This window comes from Myotis daubentonii, chromosome 3 (genome assembly GCF_963259705.1).
Source record: "Myotis daubentonii chromosome 3, mMyoDau2.1, whole genome shotgun sequence".
Lineage (NCBI taxonomy): Eukaryota > Metazoa > Chordata > Mammalia > Chiroptera > Vespertilionidae > Myotis > Myotis daubentonii.
The window spans coordinates 198,162,702-198,179,136 of record NC_081842.1 but is presented as its reverse complement, the minus strand read 5'-3'; the positions used below and the strand labels follow the sequence as shown (position 1 = coordinate 198,179,136).

Genomic DNA, 16,435 nt, shown 5'->3' with positions numbered 1-16,435 from the left:
TGGACTCTCTAATGACTCACAAATCTCAGGCAGGGATGGAGGAACCTGCATTCTATTCCCCCATATCCCACTCCGGCACACACCCCTGGATCCTTGCAAGCTTCAGGTCCTCAGCATTGGGCTTCCATCCACATCCTCTCTCCTCAAGGCTACTCAGCCCCTGAGGAAATAAAATCCCATTAGGGCCTGGGGATCTGTAAGAAGCCACCGCCTGACAAGTCAAGTGCAAGACAGACTGAGCCAGGGCAAGAGGCCCCACAGCCACCGTGCTCCCCCTTTCCTTGTACTGTGTAGCTCAGTGTCCCTCCTGGGGCCCCAATGACCTGCTCAACCTCACCAGTCCACTCTTTTGGAGGCTCTGGATTCTGACCCTTTATTCATGGTTCTATCAAGGACTGCCCTTAAAATTAAGAAATTGCTTGAGAGCATGACTATTTCTTTTAAAAAATATTCTTATTGATTTCAGAGAGGAAAATAAAGGGAGATAGAAACAGCCTATATAATAAAAGGGTAATATGCAAATTGACCCTAATAGCAGAACAACCAGAACGACCACTGGACCAGTCACTACAGAGGCGCACTGACCACCTCTCGGTCCCTTTCCCCAGCCAGCAGGCTCCAATCACCCGATGGTGAATGGGTAACGGGGGTGGTGGGGGACGCTGCGAAGGCACCAGACCAAGGCCCTGCTCCCCCTGACACACACATACACAGAGGACAAGGGGGGTGGGGAAGAACAGCCGACCTCTCGGTCCCTTCCCAGGGCCATCAGGCACCCATCACACCATGGTGAACAGGGAACCGGAGGTGGGTGGCGATGGGGGTCAGGGCTGGCTGTGGGCATCTGGGGAAGATAGCCCTGATCACAGGCCAGGCCTAGGGACCGTACCCACGCACCAATTTCATGCGTCAGGCCTCTAGTAAATGATAAGAGAGAACCATCAATTGGCTGCCTCCTGCATGTCCCACATTGGGGATCAAGGCCGCAACCTGGGCATATGCTCTTATTGGGAATTCAACCGTGACCTCCTGGTTCATAGGTCAATGCTTAACCACTGAGCCACACTGGCTGGGAGAGAGCATCACTATTTCTGCTACCATCAGACTTCTTCCATAGAGAGTGTCCCCCGTTTTCTGTGGGGAATAACATTTCAAGACCCCCAGTGGATGCCTGAAACCGCTGATAGTACCCAACCCTACTTTTTCCTGTACATAATAGGCACTCAATAAAATGTCACTGAATCCTGAGCAAATGAATGAGTATGCAGTCACCCTTATAAGGCCAGGACTCATGCCTCACTTTAAAACGCAGAGAGGTGTCAGCAACACACCGGCAACCCCAGCTGGGAGCCGGCATAGCCAGGGCTGAACCTGGCCTGTCTGACTGCCTGCTCTTCCAGACCAGACACAATGCTTCTGCTTCACATTCTGCAGGTTCCCCCCCTGAAATTTGGAAGTCAGCTCAGCACTTGCAGCCCAAGCTTATGCAGACCAAATGCCTGTTTTCCCAGGTCTGGTGGCAGCCTGCAGTGTTTGGCTTGAACCTCAGAGGCCAAGCGTTTCTTGCTCCGGCTTTCTTTCCGCCACCTGCCTCTCAGCCCCAGCACATCTGAACCCTGCTCCTTCCCCATGCGGTCTTCTTTGATCCAGGGCCAATACCCCTCACCAGTCAAGAGGCTGGTTGCTGAAATCCACATGGTATTCCTTCTTGTGGATCAAAGAGGTTCCACGGAGCTCAGTGCCTCCCAGGGACCTCTGCCTTTGAAAAGGTACAGAGTGACACAGAGGGTGGTCACAGGCTGTCTCCTTCCCTCTGCCTGCTGGACCAAGGCTCCTTGGACCTGGGGATGGGCCTCCTTGGAGGTCAGCCTCACACCTGCTCTGCCCCCCCGAGCCCAGCTGGTCTCTATTCCCTCTTAGTCTGAGCTGTGTCCCCAGGCTAAGACCACCATTCAGCCAGGCACATGGCACTTCCTGTACCAAGCGGAGGTACACAGTCCTCCCTCCTGCTCCTTGGATGCAAAGACCTTGCGTCACTCGGAGCTGCTGGGCAGGTGGGCTAACCCAGGCCAGTCATTTCCCTTTGGATGATCCTGCATAATCCTGATGGTGAAGTAGACCCATCCAGCCATCCGTTCACTCAGCAAACATTTAGGAACCACTGCCCAGAGGATGAGGTTTATCCACTCACAGATGCCAGCCCTTGAGAGTTCCACATGAGAGGAAGGAAGACCAAAAGGCTCTAATCCTGCCTGAGTGTGAACCCGCTAACTCTGGCGTGACCACGGCTCCTGGCACAGCGCAGCCCACGGTGAGCACCCTCAGCTCTGGTTTAGCTTCGCCTCCTAAGGAAGGGCAGTTTACAAAACCTCTTCCAGGAAGTCGTTCACATGATTGAGGGTGCTTCTCAGGCTATTCTTAAAGCTTGTGGCGAATTAGAATAGAGGAATGGGCCTGAAGCACGGGGTGGGTGGAGGCGCTGGGAGAGCCACACCTCAGCCCCTCAGGCACCAAGGGGTCTCGGGCTCAAAGCCCCTCTGAAAGCAAGATTTGCATCCTGGGCTGGCTTTCCTGGTGAGTTCCAGAGGGAGCAATCTCTGCTATGACTGAAGATGCTCAGAGAGGATGCAGGAAGGTTGGTGGAAAGGGCCTGGTGCTCCATGCTGAGGAATGTGAACTTGACCCTGTCAGTGATGAAGACCCACTGGCAGGATTCTAAGCAATGAGTGGTCCTGTCAGATCTGCGTCTTAGAAAGGTCGCTCGGCCACGGAGAATGGTTTGGGGGGGTGTGGTAGGGGCTGGGGGACAGCTGCCCAGTGATGGACCTTTTGCAGTGAGAAGGTGAGAGATGAGAGGGCCTGGGCCATCCCAAGCCAGGGCCCTCTGTCTAAATAGTGGTGGAGGCGGGGAGGAGAGGCCAGTGCAGAGGGAGATTCGCCAGGACATGGTGGCCGATGAGCAGGGAGCCAAGGGGAAGAGTGTAAGGTGACTCTAGGGTGTCTGCCAGACCACCTTAGATGGTGACACTCTTCCCTGAGCTGGGGGAGGCAGCCTGAAGGGCAGGTTTGGGGAAACAGAGAACGTTAGGTTTTAGATATGCCTCATTTGAGGCTCACTCTGGGAAGGGTTCAGTAGTGTTTGGTCCCATGTGGGCCTGAAGCTAGGGACACAGGGCAGGGTTGGAGGTAGAAATCAAAGTGCCGCCCCCGAAACAACAATTAGAAGCTATGCAGTGGCTGAGCAATTCCAAGAGAGGCAAGACGTTTGTAGGGAAGAAGCCACATATTGCCATCGTCTGAGGCAAAAAGAGACTCTGGGGAGGCTTGGGGGGAAGTCATGTCATGAGAAGGTGCCCCATGCCCGCAAATCACTGCTGTGATGTGAGCTAGGGGAGCAGTGTCATCCCAGCCCACGCCTCCCACTGAAAGGCTAGTCACAGCTGCCTCAGGCCTGCAGGTGCAGACTGTGGGCCCTGAGTCCATCTGCGAAGAAGACCTCCGAGAGCAGCAGTTCTCAACCTGTGGGTCGCGACCTCTTTGGTGGTCGAACGACCCTTTCACAGGGGTCGCCTAAGACCATCCTGCATATCAGATATTTACATTATGATTCATAACAGTAACAACATTACAGTTATGAAGTAGCAATGAAAATAATTTTATGGTTGGGTCACAACATGAGGAACTGTATTTAAAGGGCCAGAAGGTTGAGAACCACTGTCCTAGAGGCAGACAAGACTAAATGATTAGAGCACCCTTTCTGGTTGAGTCCAGACACTGCTGTGCGTTCCTTTCCAACAGGCAAGCCACAACCAATCAACATGGGTTGACTTGAAGGGGTCCACTTGACTCCACATTTGTTTGGCCCTCCTCAACCGACAGTATTGGCCTCAGCCACCTTGGCCTTCTTGGTGGGGCCTGAGGCAACTGGAATCTCTTGTCCTGCCTTCCTAAGTCCCTTCCTCTCAGGCCGTTTCTCATGTGGGCCACGTCTCTGTAGTCACATGATCTGCATCAGGAATGACCGGATTACGGCCCTCATCACTTGTCTTTCACTGGTGAATTAACAAAAAAGCTACTTTAACAGCCATCCCCAGAGTTTCTTCCAGGTGAAAGCCTCTTCATGCAGGAAAAGACCACCCTAGCCTCGCATGGGTGGGGAAGGGACAAACTACATTTGTTTTTAGTTTCCATATTGATCAACAGTGTCTGATGGCTATGGTGCTGTAAACGGGAGAGACTTGGTTTCTGTTTTACAGCGTCAGTATTGGTTTACTATCCTGATTGCTATTATCATGTCAGAGCTCTGTTGCCCCTCCGTGGAAGGGAGGTCAGTCTGTTAACCTGACATTCTGTTAACCAGCCTGGAGGGAGAAGGCAAAGCCAAGGCGAGACCGGGCTCCTGGGCCTGAGAAGCCAACAGAGGCGCCGAAACGGGCCAAGGTCCAGAGGCTGCAACGTGGAGGAGGCTGAAGGAGGAGCAGAAGGTGTAAGCACCCCACAGGGGAAGCGGGAGCCTGAGGAGCCAGAGCCAGGGAGAAGCTTCCAGGGAGAAGAGACTAAAAGATGGGGAGACTCTGGGCCGCTCAGACTTTCATTCTAAGCCATTTGCCTGGCTGTGAGGCAAACTGCCTGTGTTGCCACAAACCTTCAATAAAGGCTGTGCTTCATGAAACACCTCTGTTAGTGGGTTTGTTTTTATTTTTGCTTTATTTGGGAGGGAGTGTCACAAACGTGGGCCAAGATCCTGACCTAAGTTGGCAAAGCAGAACCCAGGGAGTGAGGCACAGCAGTGAGTTCAAGGTTGAGAAGAAGCTAAAGCTGACACTGCTTCCGGAAGATTCTGAGAGGGATGGTGGTTTGCACCACATTGGGATGGGATGTTGGTGTGAATTGATCTTCCCAGGGCAGGCGGACAGCCCCTGCGCCTCTGATACTTGCGCTACATTTGTTTTTAGTTTCCATATTGATCAACAGTGTCTGACGGTTATGGTGCTGTAAACGGGAGAGACTTGGTTTCTGTTTCACAGCGTCAGTATTTGTTCACTATCGTGATTTCTATTATCATGTCAAAGCTCTGTTGCCCCTCCGTGGAAGGAAGGTCAGTCTGTTAACCTGACATTCTCTACATGGGGGGTGGGCACGGATGCGCTAAGGGTGAATGCAGCAGCTGCAGGTTGGGGTTAGACACTCAGGGCCATTCACCTGTATGTAGGGGCCTGATCGGTTTGGCCATACAAATTCCGTAATTGGTCCGGTCATTCCTGATACAGATCATGTGACTAAAGAGGCATGGCCCACATGAGAAACAGGGCCTGAGAGGAAGGGACTTAGGAAGGCAGGACAAGAGATTCCAGTTGCCTCAGGCCCCACCAAGAAGGCCAAGGTGGCTGAGGCCAATACTGTCGGTTGAGGAGGGCCAAACAAACGTGGAGTCAAGTGGACCCCTTCAAGTCAACCCAGGTTGATTGGTTGTGGCTTGCCTGTTGGAAAGGAACGCACAACAGTGTCTGGACTCAAGCAGAAAGGGTGCTCTAATCAATTAGTCTTGCCCGCCATTAGAGTGGGAAGAGATGTATGTGCCATATATTTTCCATCCCGGTATAGACTGTGGGAAGGGTGTGTGCACACGGTGGGAGTAATTACAGAACATCTTCCTCTAAGAGAAAGGTAAAATCTGAACCCCAGGAGAGCTCCTTGTTTCAATTATTTCTCAACTCCATCAAATGATCTTCCCAGACCTGTATCTGGGTCTCTGGGATCCACAGAATTTAAAGATGAGAATTGCAAGGAGAAAAGAGTGATCAATAGTGCAAAGGCTGTAGAGAGGTCAAAGAATATAAGGGCCAGCACAATTCCCATCTGATCTGGCAACAAGGTGCAGAATGCCGGGGGCAGAGGTCGGCCTGCAGAGCACTGAATGGGAGGTGGGGAGGGAGCCAGGCTGCACAGAGCTTTCACGATGCTGGCGTTTCTGGTAGTACAGGGAAGCTTGCTGGCCCAGGGTGCACCACCAGATTTTAAAAGGTGAATAAAAAACCATGTTCCTGCATTATAATCTTAATTATGTATCTATTCATAATATATGTACTGAAAGGAAATGGAAAGACATGAAAATTGTGGTTGAAACAGATACATTTTGTTTCTCCTTTATTCTTTTCTGTTATTTTCTAAGATTATTTAAAACTGATCATGTGTTACTATGTTTTTGCTATTGTTAATCCTCACCTGAAGATATTTTTTCCATTGATTTTTAGAGAGAGTGGAAGGAAGGGGGAGAGACAGAGAGAAACATCCACGTGAGAGAGATACATCGATTGGTTGCCTCCCACACGTGTCCTGACTGGCACTAGGGTTTGAGCCTGCAACTGAAGTACGTGCCCCTGACCAGAATCAACCCTTCAGTCTGCTGGCCGACACTATAACCACTGAGCAGCCAGCCAGAGCGATCATGTGTTACTTTTATTATCAGATAAGATACAAATAACAGCCAAAATTGACAAAGACCTGGGGAAACCACACCAAGCTTCTCACCCTAGCTGGGGGCTGAGGCGGATGTCGCATTGAAGGGAGGTGGGATTTTTGGGGGTGATGACTGTTGGAGTAAAGACATTCTGAGCATATTTGCAGACGGAGAGGAGGACACCATTAAATAGGAGGAGGGGTTGGGTTTATAGGAAAGAGAAGAACTAATTGCCAGGGTGAGGTCAGAAGGAAAGCAGCTGGGAGAGAGATCCACGCACATGAGGAGCTGGTCTGTGACGGGGAGAGAAACCATGTTTCCTCTGAGACAGGAGGGGAGGGGGTGAGGGCAGACTGTTGATATAGGGAAAGAGAGTGAGAGAGTGCACACCTGAGGGCTAGGAGGTCAGGTCAGGGTGAGAAGACCCTAGAATGCCTGGGGTCCCCCAGGCATGGGCTCCCCGAGTGAGGCCCCCAGGCCCTGCTGGAGTGGATGGTACAGCTCCCTCACTAGAGACTGGGTCCCACTGAAGGCTCCAGCATTCCCTCCCACAGGACCCGGCCTGGAACCTACCTCTGCAGGAGGGCAGGGGGAAGTCCCACGTGGCACTGCTCTCGGAGCCCGCGTGGCAGGTGAGGATGGCGTGGCCCTCCAGGAAGAAGCCGGGGTTGCAGCTGTAGCGGACCTTGTCGCCCAGGTTGAAGGTGGAGCCCTGCTGGATGCCGTTGGGCACCCGCCCAGGGTTTCCACACGTGTGACTTGGGAGCACTGTGAGAGAGGGAGAGACACACGGCCGTGAGCGGGGCTCGAGCCTGACACTCTGCTTCAGAGCAGCACCTGCCTGGGCACGACCCACCCGTCGCCTTTCCTCTGTGGGAAGGGGTTGGCCCCCTCAAGGCCGCCTGGTCCCAGAACACTCTCAGAGGTCACGCTAAGGAGGAGCCACACCTGTGACTTAGAACAGAAGGTCCAGCTTCCTGCCTTTTCTCCTGCACAGCCCTGGGTGTGGAGTACATCCATCCCATCACTCCAGATGCCCTGGGAAGCACTTTAATCTCCTGGATTTGGTTGCCCTGATTTCAGACTCCACACTCCTCAGAAACACCATGGAAGGGACAGGGAGCTCGGCATGGAGTAGCTGCTCATTAAACCCGATGTGCTTTCTTTCATGTGCGTCTGTCCTCACAGCCAGAGGGGTACGCTGGCCCAGGAGGTTGGGGGAGCTGAAGGAGTCATTAGTGCTGGTGTAGGCAGTGAGGTGGGAAGGCAAGAGCCTTGTGTTTTGATCTGACCCGACTGAGAAAGTGGAGCTGGAGAACACGCTGTACACTGTGCGACCTCAGACAAAGGCACCCCCAGCTGGGAAGTGCTCTTATTATCCAGAGGAAGCAGTCTTGGTGAGGGTGCGAGAGCTTCGTGACCCCCCATTCAGGAGGGAGGGAGCGTGCAGCTCCTCTGTGTCTGAGTTGCCATTCACCTTGACCCAACTCCCCCAACCCTCTGCCTTTCTCCCCAGAAGCGGAGCTGCCTGTGCACAGAAGGTCATGCTCCCACCACTCCAGGATGACCCCAAAGGGCTGGGGCGAGGGGTCACAACCACATCCAGACTCCCATCTAAATACCTCTCCATTAATTCCCCCAGCGATGATTTGCTGAGGCTGAAGAACCTGAGGGCGGTGTTGAGTACAGACTCGAGAGCCGCAGTGCTTAGGTTTGCATCCCTGCCTGATGGCTTATTGCCTATGGGAACTTGACCAAGTCTCTCAATTTCTCTGTGCCTCAGTTTCCTCATTTATAAGACGGTGATCACAATAGTACCTTCCTCCCTCATGGGGTTGTTGTGAGAATTAAATGGAGTTAAGGCCTGGGACAGAGTCTGGTATACAGTAAATGCAACGTAAGTGAATCTACACTCCCAGTTCAGTGGAAGATGTGGGTGGATAATGGTATGTTGTGTTATGATGGGATAGGGACCAGGGAGCGGACCGACCAAACCGAGTGTAGGTAGGTCAGAGACAGCTTCCTGGAAGAGGTGCCACCCATGATGAACCCTGAGATTAGTAAGAATTACTAGCTTATGCCACAGAGTGTGCCAGGGGGAGGAAATGTCATGTGCAAAGACCTCGAGGCTAGAGGTAGCCTAGGAGCTCGGGGAGCCTGGGTGAGAGGCAGGATGGGGGCAATGATGAGGTGGAGATGAGGTGGAGGTGGCCAACTGGATCCTAGAGGGCCGCAGGCCCTGCAGTGCTCTCCTCCTGCCCATGTTGCCAGGAACACCTGGCAGGAACCCCTCTGCCAGCCCTAATGGACTCAGAACCTGCAGAGAGCTTTCCTTCCTCCTTCTCCTCTCCTTCTAGGAGGACAGCTCAGGTGTAGAGGCTGTGACGGTCAGACTGAAACCAGCTTGGACTGTGTCTGAAACCAGGTGCTGTCACCGTCTTGAGCCATGTGACTTCTCTGAGCTCTAGTTCCTCAACTGAGAAAGGAGGATAGTAATTATCTAGTGGCTGAGAAGGTTACCAATAATAAAGGACGCATGCCTGAGCACGTGGCAGATGCTCAAAAAATGGCAGATGTTATCATTCCCCTGGACTATAATGCCATGAGGACAGGGGCCTGGTCTGGTCCCTGGGCTATCCTGGGAGTCTACCACAGTGCCTGGCACTTGTAGGGACATAGTTGTGTATTCATTAACTAGTTGTTTGGGAGAGTTATTCATTCTTATATTAATGCCTTCATGGAACAAAAATTTACTATGGGCCTACTGTGCTTGGAGTAGTGAATTAGACAACACGGGTCCCCGCCCTCAAGAGGCCTGTTTTTGTGAGTTACCTTAAGGAAGAGCTCTTCCTTGCCCATTCTCTACTTCTGACAAGTGAGATGACCCAGACAAAAGAATTTACCTCCATCAGCCTGTTCATTAGCTTAGCTTAACATTTCCCATAATCACACACTGCTGGTTTCCTTGGCATTTCCCATAATTGGCTGCTGGCTTCCTTAATGCTTCCCATGATCCCATGCTGCTGGCTTGCTTGGCATTACGCATGATCCTCCTGTTGGCTTCCATGTTGTTTCCCATGATCCTCCTGCTGGTTTATATGGCATCCCATAATCCCATCCTACTGGCTTGCAGCAGAGGCAGTGACTGTGGTGTGTGTGTGTGTGTGTGTTGGGGGTGGGAGGGGCTGGTCAGGTAAACATTTGGAGAAGAAAGCTAAGGTGAGGGGAGGGAGCCAACCAGGGGGAATGGGCTGAGAACTGGTGTAGAACTAACCGTTCATTTTCAGCAACGGGACCCAAAGACCCAATTTAATTAAATTACTAATGTCAAATTTTTAATGAGCCTGCTTCTGCTTTGGGCTTTCTTCCTTCAAAATTAATGACTGGAACGTCACTATAAATAAAAGTCGATTCTTTTTAAAAAGTCACTCTCCAACACTCACTGCACTTTACTTAATGAACTGTTCATAATCAGACCACTCCAGCCAGGTGCCTCCACCAGGACTTGGTTGTGATGATGGGGCTCGTTCTAACTTCACTGCCCTTTTCTTTTTGAGCTCTGCTCCTGATAGACCACCTAGTGACCAGAGAGGGCAGACGGGCTCAGAGTGGCCCAGATTCAAATCTCAGCTCGACCACCTATAGATGAGTGATCTGGAGACATAAACTTTACCTCTCTGAGCTTCAGTTCTTCATCTAAAAATGAGGATACTTTTTAAAAATATATATTTTTATTGATTTCAGAGAGGAAGGGAGAGAGGGAGAGAGAGGTAGAAACATCAATGATGAGAGAGAATCACAGATCAGCTGCCTCATGCATACCCCTACCAGGGATCAAGCCCACAACCGGGCATGTGCCCTGACCGGGAATCGAACCATGACCTCCTGGCTCATGGGTCAACACTCAACCGCTGAGACACGCTGACCGGGCAAAAATACTTTTTATTCCCATGGCAGGGGTGTATCCGTTTGGTAGGGCTGCTGTAACAAAGTACCACAAACTGGCTGGCATAAAACAATAGGCACTTCTTGTCTCACAGTTATGGAGGCTAGAAGTCCAAATCAAGGTGTCGGCAGGGCCATGATCTCTCTGAAACTATTAGGAAAACCAACCGTTCCTTGTATCTTCTTAGCTTTTGGTGATTTTGTTGGCTGGGAATGCACCATCCCATCCTTCATCATCACATGGCATTCTCCCTCTATGTCCCTGTGTCCAAATTTCACCTTTTTATAAGGGCACCAGTTATGTTGGATCATCTTAACTTTCTCATCCGGAAAGACCCTATTTCCAAATGAGGTCACATTCATAGGTCCTGGGGGTTAGGACTTCAACATATTTTGGTGGGGGCACAGTTCAACCTGTAACAGGGCTATTGTGCAGATTACATAAAGATCAAAATCATCCTGTGGGATACCTATTATCCTCATTCTACAGATGGAAAAACAGGCACAGAGAGCTTAAGTAACTTGCCCAAAGCCACACAGCTAGAAAACGGAAGAGCTAGGTTGTGACTCTAGGCCAGTGATGGCGAACTTTTGGAGCTTGGCATGTCAGCATTTTGAAAAACCCTAACTTAACTCCAGTGCCATGTCACAAATAGAAATTTTTTGATATTTGCAACCATAGTAAAACAAAGATTTATAGTTTTGATACTTATTTTATATATTTAAATGCCACTTAACAAAGAAAAATCAACCAAAAAATGAGTTTGCGTGTCACCTCTGGCACGCGTGTCATAGGTTCGCCATCACTGCTCTAGGTCTTTCTGGTTCCATTGTTCAGCACTCCTAGTTGGGATGTAATACTACTTCTGACAGAGACAAGGCATCCAGCACATAGTGGGTGCTTAATAAGCAAGAGTTCCTTTCCTTCCTTTATCATTCTAGGCACTGTGACAAAACGAAGGGTGATTATCTCAGTATCCAGACTTAATAGTCTGTTTTTCCCCCTCCAGTCGGATTTGCCAATGCTGTGCTTTTTAATAACGTCAAGCGCAACATTCAAAGTGTGGCCTTTTGTAATATATCTGATGCACAACTTGCTGGACAGACAGAGGAGATGGGAGATAAGCCACAAAGCGGAGCCTTTCTAAGGCTCAGTGTTCTTTGATTTTTCGATTTTGCCCCTGTGTTCCTTGGCACAGATATTATAATCGTTCATGCTCTCCCGTCTATAAAACTTCCCTTTGATTGCTTACAAAATGAAGAGTGGGATATTTACATCCAACGTGGCCCAGAACAATGTTATTAAAGCTGTGCCTGGCGCTGAACAATTCCATTGTAGATTAGCAGCGGGGAATTTTGTCCCTTCTACAAAGCCAGGCTCTTGCCAATCAACATAATATTCTCCATGATTGCATAACAATGAAGCTCCTCTGTGGTTGGAGAGCAGCAAAAGCTACATCCTGCCTTCTTTCATTTTTAATTTGAGACTTTAGTTCCTATATTATCATGAAGAGTCGTTTATGCTCTCTGGACAAGCACCCTCCATATGTTTTGATTTCTCATCTCCATCAAGAAACTTGTTTCCTCTCCACAACCATACAGTTGATACAGAGTTGTGGGATGACTGGGAAGAAGGATTCGGGTAGAAGAATTTAATCTGTCACCACCCTGAACATGGAAAGAGGAGATGATGCTATCCGTATGTGTGCTGGTGTGTGTGTGTGTGTGTGTGTGTGTGTGTGTGTGTGTGTGTGTGTGTGTGACTGAGGGTATTGGTCATGGGAGAAAGAAACAAAAATTTTGAGTACCTACACTGTGACAGGCACTTGTGCATCACACACTACCTTAGCTAATCTTCATCAATCCTTTACTTTTGGCTGTTTGACCTTGTGAACATGATTTATCACACGTCCTCATTGTCACAGGCTTTGTACATATACACATCTATACTTGCTGTCTCCACTCCTCCCATCTGACATATTATGTTTTTGGTACATTCACTGTTGACTGTTTTTCTCACCCTGCTACAATGGAAGTTCCATAAGAATGGATATATTTTTTGTCTGTTTTATTCATTTCAGTGTCCCAATTCCTAGAACAGTGCCTGATGTATAATAACACCTTGATAAAAATAATTAACCCGGGAACTTATACGCATATATGCATAGCCCATGGACACAGACAATAGTGTGGTGAAGACCTGGGAGGGGAGGCTGTGGGTTGCAGGGGTTAATGGGGAAAGAACAAAGGGGACATCTGTAATACTTTCAACAGTAAAGATACATTTTAAACAAATTTTATTGAATGACTTAATGGTCGGTCTTATTTAATCCTCCCGACAACCCATTAAGAGAGGCACCATTATTACCCCTTGTTGAGATAAGCATGATTGATTGCCAGAGAAGTTGAGGCATATACCCAAGGCTGCACAGCTCTTCGGGGTTCTAGCTGAGTATCCACAGTAGTGCCTAAATGCCAAGTCCATGTACTTTCCACTTGCACTAGGCCATTCTTGCACTGACCATTGCACATAGAGTTCATGTGTATCTTAAAACACCCCATAAAGGACTCACACTCATTCTACTTGGGGAGATCATTTAGGGCAGTGATGGCGAACCTATGACACGTGTGTCAGAGGTGACAAGTGAACTCATTTTTTTGGTTGATTTCTTTGTTAAATGGCATTTAAATATATAAAATAAATATCAAAAATATAAGTCTTTGTTTTACTATGGTTGCAAATATCAAAAAATTTCTATATGTGACACGGCACCAGAGTTAAGTTAGGGTTTTTCAAAATGCTGACATGCCGAGCTCAAAAGGTTCGCCATCACTGATTTAGGGTGACAAACAGGCAAGTCAACATCTAGTCTGGTCCTGTACATTTCCTGCCACCTGTCAATCAAGCAAAGGCAGAGGCACCAGGGCTTCAGCTGGGGTATGCCACTGACATGTTTGCAGGGTCCTGTCCTGCCAGGCCTCTCCCTGGCCATCGCTGGGCATAAGCTGTCCACTATGAGCCATTCTCTTGGCTCAACTATGCCGTTTTGCATCAGGATCATATGGGGAGTTATATAAGGACTAGAGACCCGGTGCATGTGCACTCGGGGGAGGGGGAGGGGGGTCCTTCAGCCCGGCCTGTGCCCTCTTGCAGTCTGGGACCCCTCAGGAGATAATGCCCTGCCTGCTTCCGGGTGGCAGAGGGCAGGCCCAATCCCTAGATGCAGCCCCCGGTCGGGCTCAGAGCAGGGCCGACTGGGGAGTTGGGGTGCCGCCCCCTGTCATGCACAGAGCAGGGCGGATCAGGAGGTTGTGATGCCACCCTCAGTCATGCTCAGGGTAGGGCCGATTAGGGGGTTGGGGCACCGCCCCCTGTCACACACAAGGCAGGGTCGATGGGGAGGTTGCGGCGCCACCCCGTCACGCACAGAGCAGGGCCAATTAGGGGGTTGGGGCGCTGCCCCCGTCACGCACAGAGCAGGGCCCATCAGGGGGGTTGGGGCTCCATACCCTGTCACGCACAGAGCAGGGCCCATCAGGGGGGTTGGGGAGCGCCCCCCCCCCCCGTCACGCACAGAGCAGGGCCCATCAGGGGGTTGGGGACCTCCCCCCTGTCATGCACAGAGCAGGGCCCATCAGGGGGTTGAGGAGCTCCCCCCTGTCACTCACAGAGTAGGGCTGATAGGGGAGTTGGGGCACCGCCCTCTATTACCCACAGAGCAGGGCAGATCAGGGGGTTGGGGCACCGCCACTCTCACACTCAGGGCAGGGCCGATGGGGAGGTTATGGCTCTACCCCATCACACACAGAGCAGGGCCCGTGGAGGGGGGGTTGGGGCGCCGCGCTCTATCACCCACAGAGCAGGGCCGATCAGGGGGTTGGGGCACCGCCACTCTCACACTCAGGGCAGGGCCGATGGGGAGGTTATGGCTCTACCCTGTCACACACAGAGCAGGGCCCGTGGAGGGGGGGGGAGGGTTGGGGCGCCACACCTTGTCACACACAGAGCAGGGCCGATCAGGGGGTTGGGCGCCCTACCCTGTCACACACAGAGCCGCAGGGCGATCAGGGGGCTGGGGAGCTCCCCCCTATCAGGCACAGAGCAGGGCTGATCAGGAGGTTGGGGCGCCTTCTCCTGTCACGAACAGAGCAGGGCGGGTAGGGAGGTTGTGGGCCTGCCCCATCACACACAGAGCCGCAGGGCAATCATGGGGTTTGGGCGCTGCCCCGTCACGCTGATCCTGGTGCCGGGAGGCCTCGCGGCTCCGCTGATCCCGGTGCTGGGAGGCATATTACCCTTTTACTATATAGGACAGAGGCCTGGTGCATGGGTGGGGGCTGGCTGGTTTGCCCTGAAGTGTGTCCTGGATCAGGGTGGGGTCCCCACTGGGGTGCCTGGCCAGCCTGGGTGAGGGGATGATGGCTGTTTGCAGCTGGTCACACACCCTTCAGGGTGGGGGTCCCCACTGGGGTGCCTGGCCAGTCTGGGTGAGGGGCTGAGGTCTGTTTTCAGGCTGGTGGGTGACTGAAGCTCCCAACCGCTTCTTTTTTCCTTTTTTTTTTTAAATTCTGGGCCAGCTTTAGCTCTGGCTCCAGCTCTTAGGCCTCCACTGCTGAAAGCAGGTTTCTGGCCTTTGTTTACCTTCTGTATTTGAAACAATGTTGCGATCCTGCTGGCTGAAGGCCGGCGGACTAAAGCAGGTTTCTGGGGTTTTGTTTAGCGTCTATATTTGTAACATAGTTGCTTAGAGTTGCAGCTCAGAGGCCGGCAGCGGCAGGCGGGGAACGTTGGAGTCCTCCGTCACTGAAGCAAGCAAGCCTCATGTAAGCTTCCAGCTGCCTGGCTGCCAGCTGTCTGGCTGCCAGCCGCCATCTTGGCTGGCAGTTAATTTGCATATCGCCCTGATTAGCCAATGGGAACGGTAGCGGTCGTACGCTGATTACCATGTTTCTCTTTTATTAGATAGGATATTTATCCTAGACTCTGTCCCCAAACCTACTGAATCAGAATTTCAGAGGTAGAGCCTGGTTTCCTCTAGGTGACCACAGAGAAGAGCTTAGATTGGGAACAGCTCATGGTAACCTGCCCATGTAAGTTACTCCATTAGCCCAGTGGGCTTTCTCTCTCTGAGCTGTGTACTGTTCACTCTCCAGGGCCTTCTTGTTGCACGGCTTTGGCTGCTGGGGGCAAGGCTAACCTCTCCCTTGAGCTTCCCTGTCCTCCATAAATCATAGTTGCCTTTCCTTCCTTCTCATCTGAAGGCTCTGGTCACTTTCCCAGACTTCTGCACCCAACTCTGAATTCCCTGCTGCTGGCCTTGCCCCTCCAATGCATTGCCCTCTGATGTCAGAGGGAGTGTTCTAGAACCCAGCCCTGGGGGGTTTCCTATCACCAAGGCATGTGCAAAAGCAGGCCCTCTGATCTTCTCCATGATTCAGATAAGAATAAATAGTGATTTAAAAGATTCATAGGGACTCTCATAGCCAGTTAGCCTGGAGGTCAAATCACCCCCGGTATTGCCGACAACAATCAAGGCTTAACTACAACAAGACTGCGCACAAAGACCACTAGGGGGTGCACCAAGAAAGCATAAAAAATGCGGAGACAAAGAAACAGGACAAAACTGTCAATGGAGGATATTGAGTTCAGAACCACACTTTTAAGGTCTCTTAAGAACTGTCTAGAAGCCGCCGATAAATGTAGTGAGATCCTCAAGAAATCTAATGAGACCCTCGATGTTATGATAAAGTACCAACTAGAAATTAAGCATACACGGACTGAAATAACGAATACTATACAGACTCCCAACAGCAGACCAGAGGAGCGCAAGAATCAAGGCAAAGATTTGAAATGCGAAGAAGCAAAAAACACCCAACCAGAAAAGCAAAATGAAAAAAGAATCCGAAAATACGAAGATAGTGTAAGGAGCCTCTGGGACAGCTTCAAGCGTACCAACATCATAATTATAGGGGTGCCAGAAGATGAGAGAGACCAAGATATTGAAAACCTATTTGAAGAAATAATGACAG

At 50.9% G+C, this 16,435-nt stretch overlaps 1 protein-coding gene across 1 annotated transcript in view; it reads right to left on the bottom strand.

The window, feature by feature from the left end:
• Positions 1-16,435, bottom strand: part of CSMD2 (CUB and Sushi multiple domains 2) — a 565,161-nt gene that overhangs the window by 357,561 nt on the left and 191,165 nt on the right. The window contains exon 4 of the mRNA XM_059686241.1: positions 7,034-7,228. Coding sequence (XP_059542224.1) covers positions 7,034-7,228 — 195 coding nt within the window. The remainder of the gene's footprint in view (positions 1-7,033; positions 7,229-16,435) is intronic.